General features: G+C 41.5%; 1 protein-coding gene across 1 annotated transcript in view; it reads left to right on the top strand.

The window, feature by feature from the left end:
* LOC142948087 (A disintegrin and metalloproteinase with thrombospondin motifs 20) overlaps nt 1-9772 on the top strand; it is a 70104-nt gene extending 60332 nt beyond the window's left edge. Inside the window, exons 29-39 of the mRNA XM_076089968.1 lie at nt 906-1073; nt 4076-4249; nt 5068-5238; nt 5508-5714; nt 5890-6019; nt 6888-6982; nt 7082-7176; nt 7318-7451; nt 8631-8722; nt 9058-9162; nt 9447-9772. Coding sequence (XP_075946083.1) covers nt 906-1073; nt 4076-4249; nt 5068-5238; nt 5508-5714; nt 5890-6019; nt 6888-6982; nt 7082-7176; nt 7318-7451; nt 8631-8722; nt 9058-9162; nt 9447-9536 — 1461 coding nt within the window. The 3' untranslated portion in view covers nt 9537-9772. The remainder of the gene's footprint in view (nt 1-905; nt 1074-4075; nt 4250-5067; nt 5239-5507; nt 5715-5889; nt 6020-6887; nt 6983-7081; nt 7177-7317; nt 7452-8630; nt 8723-9057; nt 9163-9446) is intronic.
* The last annotated feature ends 10636 nt before the right edge of the window (nt 9773-20408 follow it).

The following is a 20408-nucleotide window of genomic DNA, read 5'->3' as shown; positions in this document are numbered from 1 at the left end:
AGACTAAATCCTCAAGACGTTTGCAGATTTAGGTTTCCATGGTCCATCATCTGTAGAATGATCAGTATTATGAGCACATACTGTGTGTGTTTGGGGTTATGCAACATTCTGAGATCATAATTAGAGGACAATGCAATATTATGTTTATTATCTGGACTGGAAAATATGCTAAGACAAAATGCAACTCTCCTCGTCTTGTGTATTCGATTCCAGCACCCCATTTTTAGAGCTGCTTTTGAATGGGGGCGCTCACTCGTCAAGCAGAAACAGCGGCCATGCTAATTGCTGTCTGGCCTCATGAGGACCGAGTACTCTAGAATATGTCCATCTACAATCTCAGAGCTGTCAGGGTGTTTTTATTCATCATCTTCGTCATCTTTCTAGCTTTCCTGAAGTATTTTGGGCTATTCGTACCAGATGATTGTCTTGCCGTGTGCATGCATCAGTGTTTCGCTCTGCATCTTTTCCTCCTCTTGCCTCGGCCTCCACTTCACAGCAGCTCTAAAAGCGATTCCTCTGTTTACAGGTTAAATAGTTGGGCTGCATTCCGTCCGTGTGAGTGTTTGACAAAAGCTTTGGGTGAAATCCATTTAAGTTGCTTAGTTAAATTTGTTTGCAGTGTGTTCACTTGGCCATGAAATGCAACGAGGAAGCTGCTGGGTGCACTGAGGGCTCTTGTGTCGAGGTCTAAATGGTCTTTATGTACTGAGAGAATACTCCACGTGCTATGGCTCTGTGGATTCCCCTTTATGTCTACGTTCTCTGGAGGTTTTATTTGTGCCATTTTGTAATACCTTCAGTAGAGATTGAGAGCTGTGTTCTTCAACAGGACTTTGCTAACATGCTTTCTTCTTTTCACTCATCCCCCATACTCCCATCCCCCTTCTCTCCCCTTCCCTCTCCAGTGTTCAGTGAGTTGTGGTCGGGGGACCAAGCAGCGGGAGATAGCCTGTGTTTATCAGAACCAAACCAAAATAGAGGAGGAACACTGCGGTCATCTGCCTCGGCCGCGGACGCAGAAGGCCTGTCGGGCGCGGGGATGCCCCAGCTGGAAGGCCAACAGGTGGAGAGAGGTACGTTTGCTCTTCTCCCCGTCTCCTCTAGCTCACGAAATAGCCCAGGCTCCCTCTCGGGGACCAAACTAACAGTAACTGCTGCTAGCAGCTGAAACACAAGCAGCAACACAGCAGAAGGGTTCTCAGAGGTTGCAGATGTAGGACATGTACACACAGCAATCACCACTCAGTTTATTCTTGGTCGAGAGTAATGTGTCTTTTCAACAAGTGTGAGCTAAACACAGCAGGCTAGCTTTGTAAAACTGTTGATGCAGTGCACTTAATTAGGTTAGGTTTGAAATATTCAGACAAAGCGTTGAAATGTTTGTGTAGCGTCATCTACAGTACAGCTTCTCATTCGACCACACACTGACCAGCATGTTTGTAAAATTAAATAAAAAAAATTTAATAAATGTTTCAAAGGCATCGCATGTTGCATGACGCACACAAAAGCTAGATCATGCAAGTCACATTCTATGCACTAAATAGTATCAATAATTAGCGTGTTGCTCAAAATATGCTATCTTAATGAAACATAGAAACATGGAGATCCAGGGTTGCAGCTGATGCAGCCGTGCTCGGCCTGCCATACAGACGATGTTGAGAATGACACACGTCCTGAAGCACAGCAGGTTTCTGTACCATTGTACGCTGACAGGGTAAAGGCCACGCATGGGGGAGTCGCCAGGGGGGTGAGGTCACAGTCAACCACACAGCCGCAAAATAGCTGCTAACAAAAGGAGATGCATGCAACACAGTTTTGGCTCAAAGTCATATCAGGTCCCACAGGGAGGAAAATATTCAGAGCCAAATTTATCTCAAGTCCAAGAGCGGAATGAGAGGAGGAATGATTGGTTGTTCTTTGTCATGCTCTGTCAGATTACTCTGAGGAAGCAAGCATACACACAATATATACAAAGAGCTTGCACTGGTTGCTTCTTAAACCTGCAATCAGGGTTGGTTTTTTTTGGCCATTGGGCCTTGGGAAACATCTGGAACTCAGCACTGACATATTTTCAACTTATACGTTTATATTGCTAAGTAAGCGTGAGAATGAACCAAAACAGTATTGTTGGGGAGCTGGAAGACCAAAAACAAAGACGCTGTAAAGCTCCGTAATTATTTATGGGTTCATCACTATTAATGAGCCCTATCGCATACAAGTCATGCAGATCACATGGCTGCTATTTGGCTATTTGTCCCGGTCCAATTGAATATGCTACTTAGTAAGCAAAAGTTAAGTTGCCCTTAGAAAATCCTTTCCTGCAGAAAGATTTAGCAGTAGCAGTAGTATAAAGAGAGGCAAAATATTGATTCTAGCTGTTTTAAGACGTGTGTTATCTGTGAATTTGCTTTTACCACACACCATTTTCTGTCACCCGTTGGCTGAACAACGTTCTCTGATCAACTCTTTTTTAACTCCAAGATATTCTCAAAAGATGTACTGTTTGAAAATCTACCATATCCCTCCTCCTTACCAAGTAATAGTTGAATCCCAAAAGGTCCATGAAGACCCAGGTCCTCCTCCTTCCACAAGGCTCCTACCACTCCGCACTCTTTGAGCGTGTCCTCCTCCCCTCTCACTCTCTCTCTCTCTCTCACTGGTGTCTGGAAGCAATCATCTTCCTCCGCATACCACCAGCAACCATGAAATCCTCAACTAGGGCATAAAGACATGTTTTGTATCTTAATATCCATCCATGTGACAGCTTTGAAACCTCAGCACCCACTGTTTTAGTTATTCCACAGCTACCCGACCCTCTCAGTCACCTCTAACTGGGGTTGTAATGGGCAACATGTTGGAGGAGCTGGGAGGCTGTGGACTGCCTATTGAGCCAAGGACACAGGAATATTATCCGTAATTCTGCTGGTTGTTTGTAATGCTCTGCACTCATATATTCAGTGAAATATTTTAGATTGCTGTGACAGGGTTTGCTCATCTGACTTACAAATAAAATCATTTCTAATTTCTTTCTAGAGGTATCTAGCTATGCAGACAGTTTTGAGTTTTGGCTTTTCTCAGATATCCATTTCTGACATATCGGCCCCCACCTTATTACAATGAAGGTGAACGGATTTTTGTTTGTATTTTTAAAAAAGCGGGTCTATTTCTTCAGTAGAAAGTAGTTCCAAAGAAAACCATTTTCTATGTGTTTTGTGGATTATCAGGAGTAAAATGGACACATTGTTCTTGGATTTTCAAATGCTGTGAGCATCACAAATACAATTTAATTAAAATCCATTGTTTCAAAGGTGGATATCTTACTACCTGGGCAAAGAAAGGGAAGAAATGTTGATAAAGTCTGGTGGGACTCACTCAACACCAGTATGAAATCATAAAATAGTCGAATCTATAGTTCCATGATGTCCCCACCGCCTCTGATAGGACTGCAAGTCTTTTGTAGGAATACAGAATCAGGTTTCACAGTGAACAGTTATTTTCATGCTTTGTAAGATAAAAAAAAGGCATTTTTTTGGTATTTGAAGGTCAGATTTCCTGTTGTGCATTTTGTTCTCTTTCCAAACTCAAGTCCTTGAACCTTCATATTCAACCACACACATTCCGTAATGATAATACGCAACTGCAGCTAGAAACGAACAACATGAATACATCTGGAGGTTTTCAGGAGATTTGATATTTGCTGAATAATGCGCAAATTTTCTGACTTTGTGAAATCGCTGAGGCCTGGCTGGCACTGTTCTTTGAGGTCTGTAGGAGACTTGGAGAGAAATCAGGCCGATCAGCTCAAGCTGTACAGAGAGCTAGTATGCAGGTATGCTTCTCAAAGCACATCAAAGAGATGTTTGAGATAGACCTTTAAATGGACGAAAATCAGTATCAGTATCCTGACTCTTTGTCCATAGTATTGGTCAAACTCTCAAAACACAGGATACTACAAATACGTATAGTTCTCCTGTTATATCCTTGGCTGGATATTGTTCAGTATGAGAAGCATACTGAGACAACTGAGAAGTATACCGTGAATTAATACATGTGTGTTCTGTTTCTGTTTCATTAGTGTTCTGTCACCTGTGGAGTCGGAGTTCAGAACCGAGATGTTTACTGCAGACTAAAAGGCACTGGACAGGTCAGAGAGGATCTATGTGACGCTCACCAGCGTCTTGCCATTTTCCGGCCTTGCCAAACTGCAGAATGCACACATTACACTTGGGTCGCTGGTGAATGGGAAGAAGTAAGTACAGACTCATTCTTTCTCTCTCTCTTCCTCTTTACAAGTCCCCCATGAACAGATGTTTAACCATCTCATTAAGGTTTTTATTGGCTGAGATCTCCGCTCTCTCTCTCTATATCTGCACCGTTAAATGGACGACCTGCAGGTTCCCCCTTCTCTCTCACATCAATCGTGAGGGCTTTGGTGATAACCATCAAGCGGCAAATCATATCAGACCTCAAAGTACCCATGGCCATCATCCCTTTTGTCCTGCTGTTCTCTGTCACGCTAGCAGACTGCTTTTTTTCTTCGCTCATCTTTCTTTAATGTCCCGTGCTTTGTCCTTGACTGTGAGGCATAAAAGAGGGGCACCATGTAGGGACATAGCGCCGTGTCCTTCTGCTGCAGAATGTTTGCAGTGTTCAGATTCCTGTCTGTGTTGCCTCGAGAACTTACAGTCCTATTTCGGTCACAGTTTGGCCCTGACTTTATACATAAATAAACTTTAAGATTCTGGTCCATATCATTACTTCTAAATGATCCTATAAACCCTTACTGTGCCTGAGGGAGACCAGCTTAACTTTTATCTTTTATGGAAACATTTTCCACCAGAACACATGTTTGGGATTGCGCTTCTTGCGAGCTAATGTCGGCATTGTCACACACTTTTCTCTACTTGTGTAAACCTCTACATAATGAGACGTGTCTATTTGGAGAGCTTAAGAGGCAAGCAGGAGTCTGAGAAGTCGATGATGTTGCGGAAAGTACAACACTGCCCCCCCTCTGCCAACTCTTCTTCACTCTTACTGATTTCTTCCCCTGTTACATTGTCCTTGTAGTGTAATGCGACGTGTGGAGAAGGCATGAAAGGCAGGAAGGTGGGGTGCATGGGCCGAGGGATGACACCCGTCCAGGATGATTACTGTACGCCGTCGTCCCAGCCGCCATCACACCAGCCCTGCAAAGGAGCTCCCTGCCACTACATGTGGATGACAGGGGAATGGTCACAGGTAGGAAGAGAATAAGTGACAATGACTGAGCTTTGTTCTGCTACAAATACAGCGAATAATGACAATAGTGAAAAATGCTCATCTTAAATTCTCAGAGCCCAATGTGACCTCATCAGGTTGCTTGTCTTATCCAATCACTGATACATTAGTATCACTGAGGTTTACAAGAAGAAATCCACTTTTGTATTTGACATTACTGCTCTGTGCAAACCTTTACTCATGCGCGTCTTTATTAACTGTCAGTATCCTTGTGTCTGTGTGTGGCTCAGTGCTCAGCCAGCTGCGGTGTGGGCTACCAGCAGCGTATAGTCTCCTGCTCCGCGATGCCCTCCTCTCAGGCTCGGCACCCGTATGCTGCTGCCCCGTCCTCCTCTGACAGCACCCACTGCCCCGAGCCCCACCCTCCTGGCTCCAGGCCTTGCCTCCTCAGGGACTGCCCACACACAACCTACTGGAAAGTTGGCCCATGGAGCAAGGTGAAACAGAAAGCGCTTGTTAGGCTGTGAGCAATCCTCTCAAGCTAATCTCCATTTCCGCAAAACATTTTGATGACTTGTGCATTGTGATGATATGCGGATTTGGATCTGGCTGGAGCCTATTTGATAATTGTTTTTGTAGCTGTGGGATTGAATGCTTTTCTGTGTGTACCAGTGTTCGCAGACCTGTGGGGCAGGAGTGATGGAGCGCAGAGTGGAGTGTCTGACCTCCAAAGGCCAACCGTCCAAACATTGCCGTCCTTCAGGAAGGCCTGAGTCTCAAGCTGCCTGTCAAGACAGAGAATGTGAGTGGAAACTCATCCTCTCTTCTCTTCTCTTTCTCTTCCCCCCCTCATCTCCTCGCCTCTCTGTTCATCCTTAAGAGCTCTTTTTGGCTGTTAAGTATAACTCTAAAAGTCTACAATCTAGTGCTTGCTGGCAACCAGGAGTTTGTAGAGTGATGCTATTAATAAATGGACTGTGCTGTATATGACAACCAACACCGTATCTGATTGCCGTTTACAGAAACTCAACATTTTGGTTTGTTTTAACACATTAAGCAGAACAGTGACCTCCACTTGAAGCCTCTTGGAGTGATTACTTAGTGGAACAATAAATAGACAGTCAGCAGTTTTCAACATATTGTGAAATGGCCAGTCTGTCAAAACGCCTCAGGGGTGTGTGCAGCCTTCATTGTGAACTTGCAAGCTCTGTAAAACCCGGCAGCAGGCCAAAGGTTGTAGGTTCGCTCCCCCACATTTCAGATTTTTCAGTACTTGCGCATTGGGCTGTTCATTCCCGACTTGGCTTCTGCCAAGTCAGGCACTGCCGAAATTAAAATGATATGCTCGGGTGACAGCCAGTTCTGCGGTCAAGTATTAATGCTAATCAGCTAATCAGCTTGATATGAGCTGTGCAGCACTCTGGGAAAACAGAGGAGGCAACACAAATAATGAGACGTTTTCAGCAGCTCTCATTTAAGAAGACGAGAGCCAGGATACAATCGCTTCTTATATAGATGTGTTTAATTTATTACCTTGTGCAATCTGTCTTGCATTTGTTGACGATAGATTTATTGACGGCTTTGCACGAGTAGAGTTTCTGTCAAAGTTTCTTGTTTCCTTGCAGTTGAACTGAAACCTCTCCTTCCTCCCTTCACATTTCTTCACCCAGGCCAGTCGTTCGCTTCATGCCGAGAGGTCCAGATGAGACTGGGTGTGAAGATAGATGGGCAATACTATCTCAAAGTGAAGTCCCGGATACTACAGGTGTGCCTGTTCTGTCAGAAATGCTCCTCCACACCTCATGACTCGACCTGCAGCTTCCCCACAGCCTCTTATTCCTTGTCTCAATGTGTTTGGCTTCAGATTTACTGTGCTGAGATGCAGACTGATTTCCCCAAGGAGTATGTGACCTTGCGCAGCGGTCAGACAGACAACTACTCTGAGGTGTATGGGCACAGGTGTGTATAATGCAGCAATGACTGATCGCCACTTGTAAATCAGAGTTACTGCGCTGCATGTAAATATAGTGTTTGTAGGAGGGTTCAGTATCCTGTGTTTGTCTTGAATAACTCCCGATGCTTCTTGTTTTTAATACAAAGGTTGCTGAACCCCTTTGAATGCCCGTTTAACGGCAGCCGAAGACAGGACTGCGACTGCAGGAATGACTACTCAGCAGCTGGATACACACTCTTCCACAAAGTTCGTCTGGACCTAAGCTCCCTGAGGATAATGAGTGAGTAATTACTGTGTGATTGCCTTACTCTGTCTACTGTAATGAGACCACACATCGGTGTTGTTTTAAACCTCAGACGCCTTGTCCCCTAGTGCTTGATACCGCCTCGTCCAAGCGCAGTATGTGCCGCTCTCCCCACACTCTCTCCGCTGGGGTCGAATCGATGACCTTTCAGCGCTTCGTGTTCACATCACTGGGCGAGGACTTGAAACCGGGCCTCTCAGCACACACTTGGAGCGCAAGAATAAAGGAATGCGTGCGTGCAACATACAGACACGCGAGCCTGCTCTCAAGCTCAGACAGACAATATGTGATGCGGCCTCACACATTTTTTCTTAGGCGAGCACAGAACTGAAGACGCAAGAGCAGACACTCATGCATGCAGTTGCATGAATATCAAACACTTACTCATACTAGCATGCGAACGATCACACGTTCGCAGACACGCGAATATACTCACATCTTCAGGCCATACTCCTTTGCTCATTATTATACTCAGCTCCACCTTCCCTGTTGCGTCCACGTATGCCTTTGATTAGAGTATGCGGATTAGTTCAAGATGAAGGGGGGTAATGAGTTCAAGATGAAGGGAAGCCTCTCGTGAACTTTATCATCATTTTATACAGGCCAACGTGAAGGGAGGGCAGGAAAAGGCACTGGTCATGGTTCTCATGTGTGACAATGCCGGATAAATGATAAGGAACAGGAGAGTCGGGGAAACAAGGTTCAGATTGAGTCACTGATTTAAAAAGTAAAACAGAGATTTGATTTACATAAAACCAGATCCTCACAAATCTACTGTAACTGGGGGGATATGCTGATTCCGATTCATTATGGATCTGGTTCCACCTCTGTGAAATAACTGAATTCATAAGCTCAAAGTGTCATACATCTTTTATCAAATCTTTTATTATGTCTTTTCTCTCTTTTGCACAAACATTTTAGGTGGTCACTATATAATAGCTTCACATCATAGCAAATATGAGTTTTAGGTCTTTGACGGTCATTCTGGCGATGTGACAGTGAAGTAACATCAACGATGCAATGAAAGTGACTTGCATAAACTGCAGCTGCAGATGCTCTGTGTGGTTGTTTACCTTAGAGCAGCTGTCTTCCGTCTATGTTTACTACTGCTGTTGCACATTGTGACTCTAGATTTGTATCTTTGCTGTTTACTAGTCACAGACCTCCAGTTTTCCCAGACTCTTCTTGGTCGACCTGTGCCCTTTGCTACGGCGGGAGATTGTTATAGTGCAGCCAAGTGTCCACAGGTTGGTGAAATACTGTACATTATAACCTCATAGAAATGTTTCATGCGTCCATTTTGTTCCATATGTTAGTGGCCTAAAAGTCAAAGAAGAGACTTCTTTACAAAACATTTTCTGCTATAACTCTGTGGAACTGTGGGGGAAAACACTCCACTGTCCTAGGCAATAACTTCCAACTTCTCAATTACTCTATTCGAGGTGCTCACCACATAGTCGTATGTATTTAGGCCCCTCCTTCTGCAGTTCTTGCCACACACCGTTTCTGCAAACATGAATGAGCTCCATCTTCCCAGTTAAAAAGAGCTCAAAAATAACTCAAATCTGATGTGTGTTTTCAGGGCCAGTTCAGCATTAATCTGATTGGCACTGGTCTCAAAGTGGCTGAGGAAACCAAGTGGACATCACAGGGCAACTATGTTTCCATCAAAGTTCACAGATCTGAGGTAAGAGGCTAACAGTAGATTTATATAACAGTTGTCTTCTGTATGCCCGATGCTATTTTACTCTTAAGGACTGGATTATGTTATAGATATATTGTTGTAATTGTGCTTGATGTTGGGAGATTGTTGCACTGAAATGTCATCGGAATTTCCATGTTGTATTTCTGTCTGATTCACTAAAGAGGAATCCCCAATGACATTTATGAAGCCGGGGACATTTATTCATTCTCCGCGTAAACAGCTGCCCTTTGCCCACACTTTCCTTTCTCACTTGTCTTTGTCTGTAGGACGGAACAAGAATCTACGGCCGCTGTGGTGGTTTCTGTGGGAAGTGCATTCCCCAGGCTCACAACGGCCTACTCCTTCAAGTCCACTGAGGGCCATGCAGGGACCAAACCCCTAAACTATTCTGAAGACTAGCCCAGAAACATGCAATAACAGTGATTTGTTGGACCCCGTCGTCATCAGTAAGTGTGGTGGAGGAGCGTTTAACAGTAATCATCCTACTGTAACATACCCACTTCCCACATGGCAGCTAAAGCATTTAAGACACTATGTGCAGTACTGTGCAGTGCTACAAGGCCACTGTCTGGTCCTCCATCCAAACTGCTAACTCTGAAGAAGAGGCGGCTATATGTGCATGCCAACAGTGTTGCAATCGCTATCAAACTCGTCTGTGCTTTGGAACCTACAATGTTTTTTTTCTGACACTGCTGTGCTTTTTTTTTAGCATCATACAAAGGGATACAACATTTCAAAACACTGGGAAAGCAACCGCGTTAACAGTAGAAAAACATAGTACTTCAAGGAAGAAATCCTCATCTTTAAAAAACACATTTTCTTATGGTTATCCTGTAAAGTGAAGCATATTCTATGAAAAAATATGTCTGGTAAAACACTTTTTTTTCCAGAATTAACATGCAATCAATAAGACAGTATAACAATTAATATACTGTATGTTTGTATTAATCATTGCAATCCTCTGGTAAAAAGAAGTGCTACAAACAGACATTGAAATAGTATGTGAGGGATGGATGCATTATTTTACAGTGAAACAGTCAATTGGCTGATATGAAAAATAAGTAATACAAAAAAGTTGTATATTTTGAGACTACTAAATGAGCTACACTGCAGATCATCTTGGCCTTACACAAGTTTGACATGTTGGTATTTTCTCTCTACTTTTTTGTCTGGAGTTAGATGAGAGGATATCACTCATGTGTTGACGGAAAATGTGAAGCTACCACCAGCAGCCGGTTAGCTTAGCTCAACACAAAAGCTGGATACAGCTAGCCTGGCTCTGGCTGAAGTAATACAATCTTGGTAACCAGCAGCTCTAAAGATCATTAATTAACATGTTGTACCTCAAAAAGTTGGGGTTTTATTGGGCTGCTAATAAATTATTATGTGCGGGACCAACTTCCCAAAGTAAATCCCTGGAGTCTTGACATCACTAATGGAGGGGAACAGCGAAGAAAGTGACTTCACCTTTAGTCTAGCATCTTTACCTTTGGACTAATATTACCACTGTTTCCAGTCTTTATGCTAAGCTAAGCTAACTGGCTGCTGGCTGTAGCTTCACATTTAACGTACAGACATGAGAGTGACATCAATCTTCTCATCTTACTCTCGGCAAGAAAGTAAATATGTGTATTTTATCAAAATGTCAAACTTTTCCTTTGGGGCGCAAGACTTAAAGAAAGAGCAACTAACTACTGATATGACCTGCCTTATGTCCAGGGTCAAACATTAGCCTTTAGAACAACTACAGATCATTTTAGTTTTTATTGTTGTGTATTTCTAAAGTCTGTCTGCTGTCATCTGTTGTTAGGTATTTCACAAAACTACTACTGCAAATACAGTCCACTGACTGACATAGAACTGTCACATAGAGACAGAAAAAAACACTAGTGCTGTGAGGAGGAAATAGCTGAAATATTTCAATATTTCCTGGTATTTAAGTACAGTATACAAGTTTTCTGTGGCTTTTTTTAAGCTATGAGGGTTCTGTTATTTTTAGATTGTTTTTCTTTAGTGACACACACAGTGACAAACAAGTTCTCATCTGTTACACCAAGACACAGTATCAGGTGTGAAGTCTCATCTCACACCCTCCATTGGGCCTACCGTAGGTACCTGCAACCCCTACCTCTTACAAACATCCATACTCTACTGAGATATGTGTTGTAATATATTTATGTTGACCATATTTATTCTGTGATGACTGTTGATATGTTCTATGTTTTAAGGTACAATGACTACTACCAACGGAGAAGCCATTGTCTGTTTTTTTGTCCTTTGTCTGCTTTGCTAAAAAAAAAGTATTAGCCTACTACTATATGTAGTGTTTAACCACTAACCTTAAATGATGATCTTTTCAATGGTGCTTTTGAACTACTGGAATTACTTCTGATCTTGAGAAGAAAAACACTGGCTTTTGGCTCTTTGGCAGATGTAGGATCTGCCTATAATGCATGTAACGGTCCTCTCATTAATGTAGCTGAAAATCTAGCTTCAAGGTTGCCAGATATGTCAGATAAACGACTGCATGAGGAAATCTTCCCTTCAGTAGTACTTAACTCATCATAAATTACTTCCACCATGACCACTACAGCTATCAACCTAACATGCTGGTACTCTGATGTTAAGCTTTAACCAAAGTTAGAACATAGATGCAGATTTTTCTCTTCTCAGACAATGCAGCTTCTTTTTGATTTAAAGAATGGCTGAAAAATAAATAAAATAAAAAAGTCAATGAGCAGCTAGAAAACCTTTGGCCATCATTTGTTTTTTATGATGGGCAATTGTTCTATGAGGTCTGTATCAGAAATTTAAAGAATACTTGATGCACTATGTGCCATACATGTTGTAGAAATGTAATCCTTTTTTTTTTGTAATAACCGTTAAGATTTGTAACTTATGATATATGTGTATTTTTAATATTCATACTTGAATTGTAAACGGTGTGCTATATTGAATGGGCATTGGTACTGAATAGAGAGACAGTGTGCTTGTTTGCCATGCTTTATCCAAAGATGTTTTAAAGAATCAAATGTACCCACAGTATGTATGTAGCCTGTGTAAAAGAAATGAATGATTGATTCTGGTGCTATACTTTCTAATCGTACCTATACTGTATGTCTTGCTACTAACGCTGTTAAAAATAAGTAATAATAAAAAATGCTTTTCAGCTGACTCACAAGTTGATTTATGTTTATTTTGGCCATGCTAGCGGCATGGCGGTGTCGGTCAGTCTGTCAGTCAGTCCACCCTTTTGGTTGAGAGAGAAATATCTTAACATGGATTTCCATGATTGTTTGTACAGACATTGTCATGGTCCCCAGATGGTGAATAATATTGATTTTTGTGTTCCCTTGATGTTTCCTCTAGCACCACCATCAGGGTGACATTTTAGTATTTTGGGGAAATATCTCGACTACCTGCTGGATTGCCATAAAACCCTGTACAAACACCAAATTATTTTTTTTGCGGGTTGAAATGGGCTTCCATAGTGTGTTGATGAGGCTACATGACACATTTTTTCTTTTTTTTAATATTTTGAAATGTGAAATCAGTTTAACCGGCCAAATGATCAACAACTGCTTCAGAAGCTAAATCTATTTCTGGTTGTGGGCTTGTCTAAAAACAAGCCTCACATGGTGTTTTACAGGCCACATTTTGGCTTTTGTCAGAAAAGTTTGGTCTCATTTTGAACCGTCCATACCCGAGATAAATAAATCCCCACTTCTGTTATCTTAGCCGCCTTCTTGACTGTTCTTTGTTTGGAAGATTTTCCGCTTGAGCAGTCTCGCGATAATACTCCAAGGTAACCACAGAGAAATTCCCCCTTTACCACAGATGAAAAAGACAGCCTTTTGGTGTCATGCATCATTCTGCGCAGTGAAGGTCAAACATCCAAGTGATGTCACAAAAAGATAAATGTTTTGAATGGAGGGGGCCACATTACACTGAGAAAATGTTGTGAGTAAACCCTCTTGTCTATGTTATCACCATAGCAAAGATTATTTTAATCACAGTGACGCCAGTTGGTTAATAAAGAAGGGCAGCAGGTCAGCGCTGGCTGCGTGCTTGTGCTCCCCAGATTGTGGCTCCATGTGGATTCACTTAGTGGTGCAGGTTGCATTTCCACAACAAGAGTTCAGCTCCACTTAAGAGACATAAACAGAGCAAATACCTTTAAACCTATTTCTCACTAAAGTACATATTCTTGAGTTCTGGAAACAGCTGAAGCTGTCAACTGCCCGATGACTCATCAAATTGTTATGTCAAATGAACTAGTGAGGTAAGTTCCCAGTACGTTTTAAGAACGTCATCAAGAGGTGGAAAGCACCATTTTCAAGGAAGTATGTCACCAAAATGAATTGGAGATAAAGGTGCAGGTACTTCAGAAAAAGGCAAGCCACTTTTCCAGGGGTCATTGCACTGAGATAGCTTTGTGCATTAAATGAAAACAGATACTTTGGATCCCTCAAGAACTGCTTTGATTTCTTGCCAGGAACCTGCCTTGGTTCCTAAAATCTAATCTAAGGATTTGGAAGGGTCCTAAAAAACGACAACAACTCCCCTCAAAAGCAGTTTCCCAGTGAAACCAAGCTGTGCGCCCTTCCACACTCTCCAGGCTAAAGACAAGTTAGGAAAAAGCTGGCCTGTTTGCTGTGAGCATAAACCAGACACCTTTAATGACAGCTGAAAAACACAAACCTGCTTCAGAGAATCCTCATAAAAGACACGAATGATTGATGTTTACCATGAAGTGCTTTGAGGTAACAGGACAGACATTCCAGTGCAATCTGCAGCTGCAACCTGCACTAAAGAGTGTATCCACAAACCACTATTCACCTGGTTTGCACTGACATACTTAATCTTATATAATGTGCATGCTTACAACTTGTGAAATGTTGTGTTTATTTATGTATTTTTAATTTAACTGACCTGCATCCCAGACATTGTCTATGTTGTTGACAGGTTCATTTGCAATATCATATCTGCCATTGAAATGTGTACAGTCGAATCTACAGACGTATCTGTTATAAAACTACGACAGCAAAATTACATCCACTTAAAATGCAGGTGTATAAGGCTCACTGGTTAACATTTATTACATCTCATAACACACCGTGACGTTATAGTGATATCTTAGTGAATTATTTTCTGAAAGGTATCGAACCCAATGACACATGTGTTTCTTTTAACTTAGCAAACAGTGACCCCTATTGTGTCAAACAAGATCTTACATTCCCTGTGCCTGTTTGACACGTGTGTGATATTTTATTTGCTCAGGCTTATATAAATATCACAAGCTTGTTTCATTTATTGTTTTTTTTTGATAGGATTATAATCTATTGAAAGTTTTTTTGATTGATGTTCTGTGTGGGATGTTGGTGTAGATCAGCTGCTCAATCAAGGATATACTGCAAACAGGTTAGCATCAATCCGTCTTCGTAGCAGTGAGGGGCTGAGCACTGTTAAGATGTAGGAGGATAGGTAAAATAGTTCTGCAGTAAATTACATTCGTAAAATGACAGGGGAGAGTAGAGAGGAGGTGGATGTTTGCGTAGAGGCTGCAGATTTTAATATGTTTGGAAGATTATGAAAAGATATCGATTTTTTTATAGATTGATAAAAGAGTGACGTGCAAGCCTAAATATCAGCAGATAGCTTTACTACGGAGAACTGTAAAGTGTGTTAGCTGTGCAGCAGGTATTGTAAAGTGCAGTTGCATTAACTTCCTCATTGCTAACTGACACTGGAGCCTTTGGACGAGTTACGACCCCGACGTTGTATAATGACATTGTGTTTGTATATTAGTGTATTATGTGCTTTAACCCCCTCTGTCATCTTAAATCCTGCTTGTGGATCTCTCTCTCTCTCTCTCGGCCTCTATTTGGTGAACCTGCGAGGTTGAGTAGGCTAATCTTAGGTTGATTCTTTTAGTTCCATTTTGTTTGTTATTGTGCTGTTAGTCCACCCTGAAGCCAAAATATCCCTTTGAAATAATAGCTCTTTTCCACAGAATATATTTGTACTGTAGAAGATACTGTGGTTCACTGTCACTGTCGCTCCTTGAATAGAAAGGACCTATCGTTCGTGTTATTAATAAACCTTAGTAAAGTACTTTTCCTTAAGTGACAGTCAAAAGGTCTGCTATGAAACATGCCTATTGTTGTTATTTCATCCTTGGCTATATTGAGAACAATATCTTTCTGCGCGTATTGTTATCCTATGTAGACCTTTACCGCAGCAGACATAAAGACTTGTGATTTAAAAACGCAGGTGTTACTAATACTATTAACGATGGCTCGGTTTTATTCAAGTGCACCAATGAGCCCTGACAGTGATCCATGCACAATACCAGGGCCCTCTCACCAACGCAGGTAAATCCAATTCAGCCATCACTCATTTCATTATTTTCACCTGTGCTTCTCTTACTGTGACATGTCAAAATGCTTTCTGTAAAAAGACATTTCCTCAGCAACGACAACAGTGATTTGCAAGAAGAAGACTAATGATTTTTGAGTTAATATATTTGAAAATGGCAAAGCTTGCTCACAGTCTTAAAGAAATGCATTTAAAAATGTATATATTTACAATTTACATTAGCTTCTTATTATATTTTACAATTCAACACGGTAGCATTTACTTATAATTGAACTGAACTAATGTATATGGTGAAGGCATCTTTGTTGCCGACCAGTAGATGGTGGCAAAGCACCACACAACCACTGGCTGGACGTCCTCCATGGCGTTCTGTAGCGGCTCATGCAACATTAAATGTGACCAAAGACACAAACAAGTTAATGATCATGCTTCAGTTTTTAGTTTTTTACGAGTTATTCCTATAAATGTATTTCATACTGTTCCCCATGTGTCATATCACTGACTTTGTGGTATTTGTGAGGTCATATGGTCTGTCAGAGTGTACTGCAAGCTGCTCTGGTCTGCATAAACATAATTTATTTTGTGTGGAGTGAACTGACTATCATAAGGGTCTGAAAGAGTGGGTACTGGTTATATATAGTGGATATTACCTTCCAAGTTTTCTATACTCCAGCCTTTTCTGTAATTTCCCTACGGAGCTGTGCTGTATGTACGCCTGTATAAACAGCAGTGAGCAGAACCATCTAACTTCCTACTCTAACTGTTCTCAAAAACAATTTTCACTGTGGGAAGTCATAGCAATAGGAGAAGGTTGTTTAGGCAAGCTTAAATCCTTGTGTACCTCACACATCTCCCACTCTCTCCCGTCCCTCACTCGCTTACTAACCTCACACCCATCCATATTATAGTGGAACAGTTGGCCTTGAACAGTATCAATTTCATCTTTTCATGCAACATGTCTGCTTCAAAATCCATAAAAACCACACACGATTACACAGTTATCTCCCCTGCCAACTGGGCTATCAGTAGTTTGGGGGTAGAAGCCGTTGGCACTTTGCCTCACAGGCTTTATAAACTGTACCGTCAGCCTGGCTGCCAGTGCTTTTGAAGGAAATCGTCTCAGCTTTGACTTTAACTGGCTGAGACTGAATGAGGTCATTTTTAGGTATTGCGTTACATGTGTAGAGTGTCCATTTTGTAACAGCTGCATGCGATGTGTGGCCGAGTGCAGCCTTGGTCCAAAGCTGACCACCTCTTCCGCCGCACATGACCGAGCGGTATGCCGTCAGAGACAGACATGGTCCAACTGGAGGAGGTATGAAGGGGGTGGGCGGTTGGTGTTGGACCCCTGGGGGCCGCATGTATGTGCCAACAGCCCATATGCACATGTGGTGAAAAATGGACTTGTATAGTTTGATCCATGAATGTGACACTCCGGCGTGAATCACACATTCAAGGATTCAAGGATCGTTGTGAACAGAAGACACTCAGGATTTTCATATCTGCTCAGGGGTCTTTGTTACGACTCCGTGCAATAAGGCAAGATATGTTACATTTTGTAGCTATTATTCACTTTAAGTGCTCTTTGTTTCACAAGCAAAGCTGTGGTTCTCACAGTGAACAAAGCAAAATAGCCGTAAAAGCCTGCTGATAGTCATTTAGGAAATGCACACATTATGGCCAGTGGCAGAATTTTCGTTGCAGAAAACACTTTCCCATTGTAAAACTCTATGCTGCTAATGTCAGCATAGTTAGGATGAATGAGGCAAAGGCCAGACGTGGCTATAGCTGTGAGCTGTGGTCGGTCTTTTGTGTGTGAAACTTGCATGCAAAGACACTGGATAACAAGAGAGGGGGGGGAAGGCTAATTATTTTTAACAGCTTAACACTCCAATCAAATGAGCTTTCTGGAGATTTTTACACACTGTTGTGGCTCACGTCACCAGGGTATATTAAACCTCTTAACAGAATGTCGCCTTTGTTCGCCTGCATTTCACACTAACAAGAGGCCTGTGAGGTATACAGTACAGTTCAGTTACTCACACACACCCTGTCATTTGATGACACAGACAGTAGAGCATACAAGCAACAGAAATCCTTCCCAATACAGTCAATGCAATTTCTTTCTTGTGGCTTCAGCATTTGGGGGTTTTATACTGTGTGCGAAAAAGAAGTGACAAGCTCTATATATTCAGTGGAAAAATGTGCAGAGCTTGTAAAAAAAGACGTCAGCGGTCATGAAGGAATTCTTGTCAAGATAGATTATGTTTTTGCTGTACCCAATTGTTTTCCTCCTGCAGGAGACCAGACTTTTTTCAAACTTAGATGGGATGCATCAAACTTAAAAAAAAACTTGTATAAAGCTTTTCCTCAAAGATGGAACAATGTTTCAGCATCGACAATGCCGCTGAATGGTGCACTAACCAAAGTGTTCTGTTTGGGGTCACAGACACAGGCCATCTTTAACAGCTCAAAAATAATAACATTTTTATATCAACTTGATACAAAACTAATATATATATATATATATATATATATATATATATATATATATATCATGCATAGCCCATATAACTCATTAAAACAAATAAACATGTCCCTATTTGGTATGATAACAATTCTGTATGTATTTGTAATGTTGATGGAAAAAGTTTGAAGAATTTGGTAATTTCTACAAAACACAATGATTAAACCAGCCAAATTTAGTGAATTGAGGCGGATACCTTTGATGTTGACGTTGTTGTCCAAATTAAATATATTTTCCTCCTGGAATTTGTGTTTAGAGGATAAGCACAGGGAAAAAGATGGAAATGGTGTCCTCGCTTCTTTCGAGCTAAAAGGAGGGCACCGTTGTCCTCAGCAAGTATATAATCAACTTATCTCTGCAATTTTACTGCTCGTATAAAGATATTTAGATTAATAAAGAGATATTTCGGACATAGAGAGCAACGAGTGATCTAACCGTGGTAGGTAAGACCATTTGGAAGGGATTTATGTCCCATTTTGCACTGATCCATAACACTAAATTTGACAACTCACATCAATCGCTTCTCTGAAGGTCCTCTGCTCTCAGAAGCCACTTTTTCTCGCTTTGCGCTTGACTAAATAATAGGTTCTGGTTTCCTCGTACCCAAGAGACATGCAGACTGGCCCTCTTTCAAGGGAAGATATGATCTCTGGACAAGAGAAAAATGGGAAATTCCTAGACACTTAAACACTCAATGAAATAACTTTGTTGTGATCATCAGTCATTCTATTTTTTTTTTCTTTAGATGAGGGTGTTGTCATATTTAACCCACAAGAAAGGCACACTATTGTCCAGCTATTCTTCATCCTTCAAAAGGCCTTCAAAACCCCAACAATGCCCCCCCCCCCCCCCAAAACAACTCCTCCTCTCTGTCTACCATGCTTTAATTAATAAGAGCCTGTCTAAGTGCTGCTGTCCTGTATTGAACAGACAGTGTGTGTATGTGTGTGTGTGTGTGTCTTTATCTCTTTGTATATGTCTATATGTGTCATTGTGTGTGTTCTTCAAACACACTCAAATAGGCTCGTCTATTAGTGTGGCAAGAGGGGCACTCCATCCAGTCTGTCTCGTGCTATAGTGCTACTCGTACACAGACAGAACCACTTCAATAGACCAGTACAATGAGAAGCTTTTATCACACTATAGTCCCTTACAAAGCTCTCCAGTCTCCATTTAGCACCTGAAGAAGTTCTAATTTTATCAAAGAGTATACTGTTCTATTATGTTCAAGTACATCTTTAGCCAGCCACAGTGCCTGTAATAATGAGCTTTGAGATGAGGATTTTTGGGAGCATGTATTTCACGAGCTTCGGATAAGGATGAACAGAGAGGCTCTTTGACTGTCTATAGACCACACATCTTTATTTAACACATCTCTGCGTTTGAAGCAGCTTTTGATTTATATATAAAATTCAGAAATCAAGCTGCTCTGAATGTATTTACATGATGAAGCGGACAGTGTAAGGAATGCATCAAACTCTGTATTTACCTGCTCTAGCAGCTAGCATTACAGTAGCATGCCCGGCTTACTCAAGCCCCCAGGAAGAGCGTTGGGCCTACAAAACATCATCACGCCGTCAAGTCTGCCTCCACAGCCTCGTTGTGTATACTTGCGATCATGCGACCGTAGTGTAGTTTACTTCTGACTACTGCATTAAAGCTTCAAAAATCATGAAAGTGGTATTCGTCAGATTATTTAGCTGAACAAATGTGTAAGTATCATAAATGTTTGTTTGGCACGGTGCTTATTTTCTACAATAATTCAAAATTATTGTTTCATAACTTTGAAAATCAAATGGAAAAATCCCACTGTCTTTTAGTAGAGAGAACCAGTGTGAATCTGCTAACTTCCAGGGTTGGCCTGCAGCACTCGTCATCATTTCAGCTGACAAAACGGATGGTCGTCAATGAGAAGCCTGCATTTGTCTACTTCTGTGTGAACTTTGAAAAATGACCACAAATTTGTAAACGGCATTGATGCTAGATTGTTGTGTGTCGCGTGAGGACTGCATCTTTCAAGGTGATTAACATTGTTGCTTTTAAATAAGCTAATGTTCAGCTAGCGGCATAGATCAACAGAAACATAACACCTTTCTTGATGTCACAATCTGTCTGCTCTGACAGTGTGTTCTATAAACAAGGATTGGGCTAAATCAAAATGGTGGCTGCTCTGAAATATCCACTTCAAATGTTTCCATTTTGTACATGGAGATCCCAAAAGGAAATGCGTCCTGTGAGAAAGATTCATGAGCTTCTCACATGCCGTGATGGCAGCACGATTTTTGATTCAGTTTTAGCACTCCATATGGTACCACAGCTCAAC

Source organism: Anarhichas minor, unplaced genomic scaffold, assembly GCF_050575085.1.
Source record: "Anarhichas minor isolate MPS153535 unplaced genomic scaffold, ASM5057508v1 ptg000011l, whole genome shotgun sequence".
In the NCBI taxonomy this organism is placed as follows: Eukaryota; Metazoa; Chordata; class Actinopteri; order Perciformes; family Anarhichadidae; genus Anarhichas; species Anarhichas minor.
The sequence above is the reverse complement of the archived record's forward strand: the minus strand, read 5'-3'. Positions and strand labels throughout refer to the sequence as shown.